At 39.8% G+C, this 13,601-nt stretch overlaps 1 protein-coding gene across 2 annotated transcripts in view; it reads right to left on the reverse strand.

The window, feature by feature from the left end:
- LOC101845018 (double-strand-break repair protein rad21 homolog) overlaps nt 1-13,601 on the reverse strand; it is a 34,695-nt gene that overhangs the window by 19,192 nt on the left and 1,902 nt on the right. For both annotated transcript variants that reach the window (XM_005103163.3, XM_035971017.1), the window contains exons 2-3: nt 9,737-9,912; nt 367-596 (exon numbers count right to left, since the gene is read on the reverse strand). In XM_005103163.3, the coding sequence (XP_005103220.1) occupies nt 367-596; nt 9,737-9,880 (374 nt within the window). In that variant the 5' untranslated portion in view covers nt 9,881-9,912. The remainder of the gene's footprint in view (nt 1-366; nt 597-9,736; nt 9,913-13,601) is intronic.

Raw genomic sequence — 13,601 nt, forward strand, 5'->3', positions numbered from 1 at the left:
TTCCTTTTAGACTGACGTTTTCTTCATTTTTTGTCTGTAGCCATAATTCACTGATATAGCAGATTAAGGCTTTCTAAAATTGCAGTTGCTTAAATTAATCATTATTTAAAATAAAGACAATGCATTTTGCACTAAAAGAACATACTTTTAGCCACCAAAAATCCCAAACTGTGTCGACATTTTTAAAAAAAATCAAAAAAAATCAAAAATCAGATTTTTTTTATTTTTATCAAAAAAATCACCAACCCTGTCTTATCCCAAGTCTGAAAAAGAACAAACTGATAAAATTCAAAAGAGCAAACTTTCGACAGTGCAGAAATACCTTCGTTCCTAGAAAAATAAATAACATTTATAACTTTTACTTACTCAAGGTCGGCTAGAGTGGTCTCAAAGTCATGGAAGTTTTCTTGTAGCGTGATAGCAGCAACAGCTGCCTCTCTGTTTTCCTCTGGTAGGTCAACAACACCAGGCCTGAAAGCCATTTTAATTTTGACAAACGCTTCATTGCAATCTGCTAACAGATACTTGGCCTTTCTTGAATAAATCCGGACGACTCCAAGCAGCAAGTGACCAGAGGTTCTCAGCGCCATTTTTACCTGAAAAAGAATTAATTTCAACTCAATTCTCATTTTTATTAAAGATACAAAACAAAACAAAAAAATCATAGAGTAAAAGGTAATGTTTCATAATAGCCAGCGAGCACATTAATGAAGTCAGAGCCTTTCATTCACATATTCACTATTCAGTTAGCATACTTGCTGAAGGGGGGGAAAAAAAGTACACATGGTCAACAGTGACTGTCTACACATCCCTTAAGGGACACTAGGTACAGCTGAACTGAAAATTTTTGTTTGGGCTCTAAATTAAGTATTCTGGGATTCCCAATAACCAACATGGGTCAAGAAACAGAATCATACTATCCCTGTATGATTTCCCTGTCAATTTTCTGAATTCTTGAGATGCAATGGGTTCGACAGACCAAAATTGGCTCAAATTCTATGCGGGGATTGTGAAAAAGATTGAATTGATACAGCCTTGATATTTTCACACAGTGTTTCTGAATATACTACCTGCAACGTACTAAAGATTTACTTTCCTTAGTCTCATACTTTTCTTGTAACTGCCCTTTTAGTGTCATATATGATACTCGGACAAAAAATTGATCACAGATCAGAGTGATACCGTCAGTCTTTTTTACACTGACAGAAAACTTATAACAATATCACAATAATCTTTTAGTACGTTGCAAACATATTATCTAGAAACAGTCATGCAAAGTAGAATTGAGCTGTGACATGTACTTTCAGAAATATCTCCGCGTAGGTGACCCACCCCCGTAAGAAAATCCTAGTTTTGAGAAAACTGAAAAAAACGAATTCATACTGGTCTATTTCAACACAATGTTAAAAAACATGGCATATGTGTATATTTTTCATTTATTTGATATATCTGGAAGATGCACACAATATAAAAATGGAAAACAATTTGATTTTGGAAAAATATCACACTAAAACCCTCGACACCACCCTAAAAAAAAACAAGCAGATAAACCCTAAAAAGGGTAGAATTTTGATTTTTAGATCAAAATGCCCTTGAATATTATATAGGATGTACACAGTGCCCTGGAATTATAGATTTTATACCAAAATGCCCTGGAATTATATTATTACTGCAATCAAAAGAAGAATTGAAATGGAAATCGTAAACACTTGCGCACATGTCGCCGCACTGAGGCAACCAGAGTTCGATTCCCGAATGGGGAGACGTTTTTATCAAGCATTTCAATCTTTCTGCTGGGATACTGTATCCTTCACAGCCCAGGTTAGCCCTGACAAGCAGGGTCAGGAGCCTGCCTCCTAAATGATCTAAATTGAGTCGATGGGGACATCGATAAAAAAAAAAAGATAAAAAAAAGAAGAATTTCGCGTGTAAACATGCTACATCCCACCATCCTCACTTCACATTTCAAGACAGTCCAAGACAGCCCTGGAATATTATAACACAGTTAGTACTGTAATCAAAATATAGAATGAAATACAAATCGGTTACACCATTATCTATAGTGTAGCGGTTAGGATAGTCGCTGTCGCACTCAGGTGACCCGAGTTCGATTTCGAGTGGGGAGAAATTTTTATCAAACATCTGTCTTCCTCCTGAGATGTTGTATCCTTCTCAGCCTGAGTTGGCCCTGACAGGCAGGGTTGAAAGCCCGCCTCCTAAGATCTAAGTTGTGCTGAAAGCGGCATAAAAACACAGGTTACAAATTTTTTTTAAACCCTATAGTGGGCAGATAACTGATAAGCCATGTCTACTGCACTGTTCCACTTCCTGCCCAGCTGACCTTGCCTTGTGTGTTTACATTATTTTGGCTTCTGGCAGCTTTGTCTAGGGTGGTTCAGGAAAAAATATATTTAAAATGTACTATACAATCTACAACTTTCAAATTTCTCATGACAACAGAGAAATGAATGCTCTATGACATTCTGTCATTTAAAAAGTGTTATTTTTGTGTGCATTAGATTTATAGCACATTGATTCACACCTATAAGTGCAAATATGTTGTTATGTCACAATGTGGATATATATGACAAGCATTTGTACCTCTAAACCACAGTTTTTAAGAGGCAGGACCACATAATTTATAGTTCATCACCACCTGGGTGCTAAGTCATTGAATGGCTTTGAAAAATCCCCACCCATACCAAATAAAGAGCCAGATATACCCACGGCAGTGTCATCTTCACCGAGCAATAGTAATAATAGACTAGTTCATATTACATGATACCAGCTGGCCTTATGGCATACCCAATCAAAGAACAACAATTACAATAACGTATAAAGTCAGAGAAAGAAAAACTAAGGATTGAAATAAAGGAAAAGTTTAATAATGTAAAAACCAACTTACAGTACAGTTCTTGCGAAGTCCACATATATAAGAATTTCACAACACTATAAACTTTTTGCACACAACACCAATTCACATACTACTAATACTACACACATTGAAAAAAAAAAATCAAAGTAAACTATAAAAATACAGGTAAGATAAAAAAAATGTCACTCTCTCAGTGTTCTCGTAGAAGCCCTGTGGATGGCAAGGCCAAGTTCATGGTACCTTCCAAAACATATGAGTTTACAGAGGGCAACTTCGCAAAATTTGCACTTGTAGCTCGTTTCTACTGGACGGCCTTTTGGAGTTTTCCTCGCTTCTAAACTACACAAAACACACTGTTTAGGCCGCCCAGCAATACGAGTGAAGTGATGCCGTTGGAAACTCTCCGGGGCCACAGTCCCCTGGATAGTTGCAGGCCGTCCGGGGAGTTTCCTCGAGCTAAAACCATTCACCAGAGCCTCGGCAACATCTACACGGAAGCTCAAGTGATCGTACCCCTTTGCTGCGACGTAGTCACGAGGAGTCTGGCTCCAACACACATACGCATTATAGATGGAGGCGTTGATGAGGTGCCAAACGATGTACCTCCACCATTTTTTGCCAGGTCTCCCAACGGGGTAGTACGAGAGTTGTTGGTCGAACTTGTCGACCCCACCCATGTACTTGTTGTAGTCGATAAGTGAGTGGGGCCGACCATCTGCTGCAACACCAGCAATCTGATTTGAAGATAATACACAAATTGTTCTCTTGTCATGATATAACGTGGCAACAAGATTGCCCTTTTGAAGTTGCCTCACATCTCCCCTAGTTTTTAGTTTTGTCTTCATCAGTGGAGGGAGCCCTTTCCTGTTTGTCATGATGGTGCCACACATATATGTATTGTTTGCACACAAATGCACAGCGATGTCCACAGAATTAAAAAACCTATCTATGTACACATGATGGCCTTTGTCGTAATACGACGTACACAGGCCATCCACCACTTCAAAGCCGAGAGGTTTCCGAGGATCCCTTCGGCTGCTTTTCCCTGTATAAATATCATACCCAAGACAGTATCCAGTTTTAGAGTCGCACACAGTCCAAATTTTAACCCCCCATTTAGTAGGCTTGGCAGGCATGTACTGCTTGAAGGACAACCTACCCTTGAACCCTACCATGCACTCGTCCACACTCAACTCCCGGCCAGCCTGAAAACAGGCTGTGAATGTTTCCTTTGTAGCGTTAATCACATTTCTCACTTTGAAGAGGGGATCGAAACCCTCCTCTCCACGCTGCGGCTGGTGCTGGTTGTCCCTGCAGTGAAAATACCTGCTGAGATCCTTGAAGCGCTTGATCGGCATGATGGAGGAAACCCAAGGATCGTTGAAGCGACGGTCCTGGCTCCAGTAACACCAGAGCCGAGGCAGCTGCCGAACGCCAAACATAATCTGGATGCCCAGGAAGGCTCTCATCTCCGCTGTTGTAGTTGCTGTCCAACTGCTGGCGTTCTCCGGTCCCAAACACTGTTGGGCGTACCGGTTCGTTTCTGCCACCAGGATGTTTACCAATGTCAGCGGAAACAGGAGGAGGAAGAAGTCCAGGGGGCAGGCGTTTCGGGCAAGGTCGTGCCGAGGCCCAGACTGAGGCTGAAAGTCCAGCATCGTAATGTCGGACACCTCTTCCCTCCATGCCGCACCTTGATTATTTCCTTCAGTGGTAGCGGCAGCAGCACCACCATCACCAGCCTCAGGCTGCAGAAAAATAAAAGAGTAAACAGAAGATAAGACACAAGTAAAATAATTTTGTAATTGTCAGAGTGAAAGTATAGCAGTTGGCACAAAGAAAACAGCAAAAGTGAAAGAATGTTCAAAGAAGGTTGACCATGAACATGATTGACTAACTAAATCTAGATCTAGTTCAAAGTGTGTAGTACTAGATCTAGATCCAGGTGTAAGTTCTCATACAAAACAAAAGATACACCATGTACAATAGAATTGTAATAATTTAGTCAGTCTGAAAGTAGAGCAGTCGCACGAATAAAAGCAAGTGAAAAAACAAAGAATGTTCGCCACGGAAAAGACTAGATCTAGATCTAGATTTAGTTCAAAGTGTAGTACTAGATATCTAGAATCTAGATCCAAGTACAAGTATAATGTTCGCAACGAAAAAACTAAAGGTATAGATCTATAAATATAACCAATGTACAATGGAATTGTAATTGTCATTCTGAAGGTAGAGCACTTGGCACAAAGTAAACAGTAGGCTTAGAATTCTAGTGAAAGAACAAAGAGCAAGAAAGTTGACCATGGAAGGCGGCTAGATTTAGGTCTTGAAAAAAATTCTAGACCCAGGTAATCTAGATATAAATAATATAATCTATGAACTATTAGAAACAGCACATTCTCAACATGAGAACTAGATTCTAGATCTAGATCTAAATGAAATTCAAGTGTAGCATTTCTAGGAACAGATGAAGCATCATGCTCCATAGCGAGCTGTTAGTTGACCTCTGTGTGTGCCTATCTCCAGTCCACCTCTCCCAGCACACAACAACAAAAAACTAACTTTTCACTTACCTCCTCATCAAATACAGCATCCTCCGTGTCTATAACATCAATGTCAGACTCAGCATCAAGCTCTGTGTCACTTCTTCTGTCTTCCTCCATCGTGTGGTGTTTTCAAAAAGCAGTAGATAGGTAGAGAACGTCGGTCGGAGCAGCTGATAGTCAGAGTCACGAAACAGCGAGTGTTTTGAAAGACGCGCAAACCGTTCAACCCCAGCTGTTTAGCGGTTTATTTGGACCGGAGGTATCCCATAAAATCCTAGATGACATCATGACTATTTAAAGACACGGGAAGTCATTCTTTGTGGTTAGAAGTTAAATTGAATGTACGGGGATGTGTCGTCCCGGTTTCTCCCGGGTCGGCCGTGCAGCGTGGGGTCAGATCTCGCCCGGTTTCTCCCGGGTTAAACGCGTAGCGGTTCTATTTTTAGTCCCGGTTTCTCCCGGGTTACACGCTAGAGGGTTAATATAAAAAAAAACATTCTCCCTACATGCTGCATCCAACCATCCTCACTTCACACGCCACACTTCATGACAGACCAAGATATATGTAAACTTAGTTCTGTAATCAAAACAAAAAGGTGTAACCCAAAGGAAACAGGTGCCTGGCATCTACCACAAACAACATTGCGTAGCAATGACCACGAAAATCCTTTTTTTGCCAGAAAATGTTTGCAAATAGGTGCATTTTGTAGCTTTATCTTCACTGAGCATAGAACTTTTTGAATTTTTAAAATCCATCAATAAACAAAAAAGTTACGGATTTTTTAATCAATTAATTTCTGGTACACTTTTATATAATGAAAAAACCCCAAAATATGGGACGTTCTTTGATGAGTTTTGAGACAATATTCGTCATAACTCACTCATTTCTCTGAGTATTTAAAAGAAAATTGGCAGCCCAGTACATTTTCTAGTGCAGAATCTAGTCCTGCTTTCAGATTTTTCATAGCTATCCTATTTTTTTAGGTATGAAGACGTTTATAGGTAAAAATGTTGGCCTTTTTCGGTGCGTTTTGAGACAATATTTGTCATAGCTCGCCTATTTCTTGGAATATGTAAATTTTTATTTTTTTATTTTTTAAACTTGGCAGTCTAGTACATTTTTTAATGCAGAATTTAGTCATGCAGTCAGATTTTTAATATCTGTCATACTTTTTGAGTTGTAAAGACATTAACAGGTAAAAAAGTGGCGTTCTTTACAGATTTACAAAGATTATCAGTCATATGTTCTCCCAAAGTCATGATATTTGAATGAAACTTGGCAACATAAAAGGTTCTTCCTTGCCAAGCAATATTCTGGATCAATTTGTCACATAGTAGAGAGCTACTAATAAATCCAGTTTTGTACTAGTAAAAGCATGCATACTTTGTTATAGAAAATAAGATCGTCTCTGTGTATATCCATTGTTGGACAGTGTCCTATTGTGTGGTAGATTAAGATGCGTTCAGATAATATAGTTTACAAGTCATGGGAATATTTGGCATGTGTAGGCTACAACTCATACAATAAATGTAACATATTTACCCCTCCCCCCCCTTCTCTCTCTCTCTTTCTCACGCGCGCACTCACGAACGCACGCGTGAACGATAACAATGTATAAACGGGACTATCTTCCCAGACTGGACTAAATAAGTACCATACTCTTTAATAACAATCTTAATGCCTCACTTTTCCCAAACAGAGCACACAGGACGAGTCCAAGTGTGTGCTTTCCCAAGAGGGGGGAATAGGCTTTCATAACGCAAACACAATGCCATACCACTTCTCAAGATGTATGCTTTTCTGTTTCTATTCTTCTGTCATGCAATCAAGCAAATAAAAATGACTACATCTATTGTATTGTGACTAAAATGCAAAAAAAATGCAAGTTATCAAGGCCCCCGTTTAGTTTTCAAGTATCCTTCCCCCCCTTTCCATTTCAGATAAGCGGGGCCTCGTTTGTAGCGCCCGAGGCGACCGATGGCTGATGACGTCACTCAGTGGAAATTTCCACGCCGCCGGCCGTTCACCCAGCACGCGCAAATGACAATGTCGCTTTTTCCCTTAGTTACTCCCACTTTTAAAGATTACGCCAAAACCGCTAAACACAGAAGCATGAAATTTTAAGGGAATAAAGAAAAATGGTGTACAACGTATCAGTCAGTTTGACAAATCACAGCTCCGAAAAACCTTCAAAGCGCACCACATCAACCACTTTCGCAAACATTTTCGACTGCTTCTAGGATGGGTACAATGTTGTCAAACTACATACTACGAGATTGACCTCTTTTCTGATTGGCTGCCAAGTTTCATTCATATCCATTCACGAGAAGCGGCGTGAGAGCGAGTTGAAGACAACAACCTTTGCGTTAGTGCGTCCCACGAAACACCCCCACGGCGGGGGCCAAAAATCGGCAGAACAAAATGCGCTCAGTGGGCATTGATACATTGCGAAACAGTCCAGCAAGCATCTCAAGATGGACTGCGGTTGTTGTGAAGTTCTCATTGTGATCCCCTGTGGGTACTTCTGTAAAATTGTTATAGTCCAGCTTTGTTTGTGAAGCAGTTTTGGAAGATGTCGGTGAGGAAGCTGCGGTATTTTCAGCGACTGGTGGAGTAGTCACTGAGGCAGAGTTACAAGCTGACGTGGTTTCAGCGACTGGTCGTGTAGTCACCGAGACAGAGTGTAGTCACTGGGGCACCGAAGCAGAGTGTAGTCACCGAGGCAGAGTGTAGTCACCGAGGCACCGAGGCAGAGTGTAGTCACCGAGGCAGAGTGTAGTCACCGAGGCAGAGTGTAGTCACCGAGGCAGTCACGAGCTGACATGGTTTCAGCCACTGGTCGTGTAGTCACCGAGGCAAAGTGTAGTCACCGAGGCAGAGTCACCTGTAAAAATATAAAAAGCCCCGTCAGCATGTACAAACTGCAAATGGCATTTATTCAAACTCAAAACATACATAAAATGAATTGAGTGTCTGGGTTAGAGAAGTAAATACCAGTGCCAGTGTGAGTCTGTTCCGTCAGAGCTAAATTCTATAAAAATAATGATAAACCTATAGTAAAATGACTAAAAAATCCTTCACCATGCACAGACATTCTAAAATCCTAAAATCTAAAATAAGTCAAGTAGATAATTTAGATCTAGATCTAGAATAGATTCTAGATCTAGTCACTAGATCTAGATCTAGCTAAATGTAAGTAAGCAAACACAAGCTAAACCGAGAACCGAGAAAGATTCTAGATCTAGCTCTAAATCTATATCTGAAGGAAAATAACATGACATCAATCTAAACATAACTCTCTACCTAGATCTGAGAGTTGCTCCTTTTTTCTTCTTTGTTTTTTGAAGTTTTTTGTCTGGATCTGAGGGATTCCTAATTTGTGGTCGAAAAAGAAAGCGTGGTTGATCGTTTCTCTGCTTCGAATTCTAATAGTGCGGCTGCAAGATTGGCTTCAAATACAAAATCAACAATAATCAATGATAAAAAATGCATTGACTTACCTTTGCCTTTACAGACAGGGTTGAAATCAAAGATTTTTGCTGGAAATAAAGCACTTGTAACGCAGTTGAACTGGAATAACTTGATGGTGGTCACAATTCACAATTGCTGGCTGTCAAGGTAAACAAAGTGGGAATAGCGAACGGAAGTCACCTCGGGGGCATGATCTGGCCAATCAAAATTCATAGTTTGGGGGGTGTGTCCCAATCAGCCAACGAAATGCGAGAATTTGTTACTTGCACATAGTGTTTTTTTTACCTGTTTAGGAATGTTCTATCCGTATGTCAGCGTCGAGCATTTGATGAGTGAATGCGCGAAATGTTGACGTTTACAAGGGTACCAAACACTTAGGGGTTGTCGGCGTGTATAAACGGGTAACGGTGGGGTAAAAAAGGTGCCTTTTTTTAACCAATGTACCCAAAAACTTGCACAAGTTACGATCTTTTATGCAAATTTTGAGCATTTTATAGATGTTTTAGACACTTGGAAATATTTCCAATCGATAGAGCAGATGTTGTTCTACTAAAATAGGCCAAAATCGAAAAATCGATTTTAGACACCTAAAACGACTTCTTCTGGCTGTTGGCTACTGCCGTGGTGTTCCTTAAACAGACTAACATAATTACACAAAAAACTGATTAGAAGATTCATATCTGGAGACAGAAAACTAATCTTTTCGCTGAAATAGGAAAAAAAAAGGAATAATTGCAAACCAATGGCCGGTAATTCAAAGAAAATAAATTTCTATGAAGTGACAATCGTTTTGTAAAATCCATAGCAACATTTTTTAAAACTAGGTTGAAAAGTTATATTCACCTTTGGCTTGAGAATTGCCTCCACACTGCTGTCAATATTTGTTTCAAAAACATGGGCTTTGGTTAGCTTTTTGTCCCAATGAGCAGCTAGCCAAATACGAGCCAAAGGGCCCTTCTTATTTAGCACGAAGCTTGCGTAGAACATCTTGGCGTTTTTTCAATCAGACAACTGTAATTCTGCAAATGAAACAAAAAAAAGCAGTAAGTACACATGAGTCAATTAGGCCAAAACTTGTATAGAGGACAAAAAACTCCTAATGATACTGCCAAATTCAAAATGACGGGCAGTCCTTTAACTTTCAATGTTTTTCTTTCTTTTTGCTTTCACCCATTTTCATGGTGTTTTCCCAACCCGGATATCTGAAAATAACATTCCTAGCCTCTCCAGTTGAGTTTAGTGAATTTTAGTTTTTAGTTTTAGTAGAGGTTTTACGGCACTAGCAACTGCATACAGTCATATGATCGCCAATTTAGTGAATTTGATTGAAAAACTGAACAATATGATGATTTTTTAAATATCAATACTCCATCATCTTCGTTGCTTTGACCACCTAACACTAACTCATTAACTGGAAGTTGACACAGCCTCTCTGGCAAAAGATTTTTAAAAAAGATGGGATGCCAGAGTAGACTAAAAGTTGTCAAGACCAGTTCAGAAGATGAAAATTAAAAGCTGATTGTATGCTGAAGGGAAAATCCATAGTGGAGATCAAAAGACTTGCTGGAGATGAGGCAGAGGACAGAAAAATGAATCCTTTCATAATAACTTTACAAAAGGAGGAAAAGTAACATATTAACAGGATCCACTGCTCCACTCCAGAGACTTCATCATGTATGACCTATTTTTGTTAAATTTCAAAAAGTTCTTGTATCAATATTGTTAATCAACTGCTCCTTAATAGAAAATAATTCTATTTTAAGAGGATGATTATTGACAAGCGTAGCCCAGTTCATGTTTTCCAAGTACTGCTCATGTAAAACCTGACCCATAGTCACAGGTAGAGGTCACCACTGTCAAAAAAAATAACAAATCACGTAATGAGGGATGAGAAGTTTCAACCAGTCAGGTAAGTGTTGAAGGAGATACAAAAAGTCATCGTAGCCAAATATTTGGCTATGTTAGAATTATTGTTTAGTCTGCTACTGAGACCATCAAACTATTCATCAATAGTAGGGTAAGGGGAGAAATCTTCAACTAATTCACATTCTAAGAGATAGTAAAAACTTAACAATCAATCATCACATAAATATAATAAATAAGCTGTTTGCAGAAAGAAATGTCATGTATCGAATGAAAAATTTGATGTACAATAAAACTAATAAAACCAAGAAAGAGTGATACATTAGTTAATACTTCTAATTAATCATAATGAAGTCTATAAAGGCATAATTAAACTTGCGCTGTTTTAACTATTAAATTTGATGTCCACGACCTCAGCACACTAGGCTTAAACAACGACGTATCTCCTAGTCCTGTTAATCTTTACTTTCACTCCCGCACATAGGTGCACTGCTTTTAGGGGGTCAAACAGCCATATTTTTGGCTGCAGACCACACATATACGGCCAATACATAGGACTGGGCAGGTACCAGTAAACAGTACCAGAACTCCCAGTACTACCATAGGCGGTGTCAGCACTGGCACCAGGCCTCCAGTCCTGGTACTAGGAAGGTGCCAGCACTAAGTACCGGCTCTGGGAAAGTGCCGTATATCCCATGCTGAGCACTGCAGATGATGTGCCCTTAAAGTATAAAGATCCAGTTACTGTGCAATGTGTGGAACCTGTGACAGACGCACAGCTCAAAGCAGTAGGTGATTTTGATACGTGACCTTATGTTAAAAATTGACAATCAATTAAGAATAAAATTATCCTAGTCAAAGTTTAGACCCAGCGAGTGATATAACTTTAGGTGGAGAGCTCAGGTGTGAGTGTGATGTTTGAGTTTGGGGAAAACAAACGTGTCAGTCAGTTCACACCCTGCCTGGTGTGGTCCCGTCTGGGGCAAATATTGTATCGCTTCATCAAGTTTTACGTGTATGTGATCACATTCACGATAGTGGCTGATCTTTGACGCGACGGACAGTTTATTTATCTCAACTTTTCACTCCTGGTTGATCAGCTGTCCCGCCCAGGTTTTTGTTCCGCAAATTATGATCTGAAATGCGGGATCTTAGGGATGACTTTTGTATAGTAAAAATTCTGTGTTCTTAAAACAGCGAGATCTTAAGCGAACCGGGATCGTAAGCAGTGGGATCTTAAGCGGAGACTACTGTAGTATCACACACACACAGTCACTAACTCATCTATCTCTCTGTGTGCATGTTTGTCGTTTTAACTGTAGTAGCCTATTATTTATTTTCTCTTTCTCTCCTGTTATTGCAGCGTTCCTTGGTGCATCTCATACTAATTGACACTGATCTTTTGATTTCTAATAATGCTTACTTCTAGAAATCCTGTCATCAATACTATCTAAATCTCATGAATACTATCAATAATATTGCTTAGGATATATTCTAGGCCTAGATTTCGTGATAGTCAATGTCTAGGCCAAGATAAAGATTTAGTAGATCGTGAGCCTACGAACGCGGTGCCAGTACACTATCCTCTGATCTGAGACAAACATTACGTTTTTCTTTTTAAACAATTTAGATCTTTATAAATTATCGGAATACCTTGATCAATACTTTAGTTTGGTAGATAGATCTAGATTAGAATGGGCCCTAGAATAGGGTTAACTAGGACGCTCTCATACATACTCTATCCAAAAAGCCCAAGGCCAAGCCATCAGGGCTCAGTCACACGCTCGCTGGGGGCATGGCCTATTTTACATACATGTGCTACATTTTTTTATGACAGAGGGAAAGAGGCAGCAGCAGCATCTTACCGTAGGGTGTAGTATCTTTGCTTGTAGTGAAATAGACATGGGGTAGGGGAGGACTGATAAAAAGATGCAGCAGGCGAGACACTATATGCAGAGCCTGACATAATCTATTCTCAGTACTGCTATATAAGTGGAACTCCACACACAGTATCAGTGAAGTACCCATACAGAATTTCACCATTACAGCCCAGCACTAAAACTAAAACCTTCATAATTTACTTATTTTCCACAAAATTTCGGTATGATTTTACTTTCAGGTAGTATTGTACAAGAGAGCGGCTATCTATTCGGAATCGAGTATGAATAGCCTCCCGTGGCTATTCGGACTCAAACTCCAATGCGCGAGCGCAATCAGCAGGTGTGAACAGACAGGCAATCCGACCGTGGCCTTCCATTTCTACGATCTGGCTAAAATTTTTGACAAGTCAAAAAAAGTATTCGTGACGTTAAAAAAGTGAACAATTTGACCATGATATAATGTTTTGCAATTAAGTTTGAAAGGCTATCTCTCCGACACGCGAATCAAAAGGTAATCGTTTAGACTTACAACCAGAAGTAATTGTCGTTGGGGTCAAAACTAGATCTAGATTTTCTCTGGGTTAGATTTCCCTGTCACAAAAGTCGGGACCACCATATCCAAGTAGTGCCGCCTTTCAACTTTCTTTGCTTAAATTTTGATTTTCTCCTCAACGATTACCTGGCAATTCAGGGTCTCTGGCATTCAGCTTTGGACTTTAACGAACGAAACTACAAAATAAAATCGCCGTGAGCGATTCTTTGCTGAAACTCACATTCCCACCGCCACCATAAAGGGAGTGTATACAGACCCGAGAACAAAGTCACGAAGTATACAACAGACACGGTAGGGAACTCTTTTGTGACTTCGGAAAGTTTCAGCGCCCAGACCCGGTAGTGTGTGTGTGAGAGAGAGAGAGAGAGAGAGAGAGAGAGAGAGAGAGAGAGGGGGGGGGAAGAGAGAGAGG

The sequence above is a fragment of the Aplysia californica genome, unplaced genomic scaffold (genome assembly GCF_000002075.1).
Source record: "Aplysia californica isolate F4 #8 unplaced genomic scaffold, AplCal3.0 scaffold00361, whole genome shotgun sequence".
Taxonomy (NCBI): Eukaryota; Metazoa; Mollusca; class Gastropoda; order Aplysiida; family Aplysiidae; genus Aplysia; species Aplysia californica.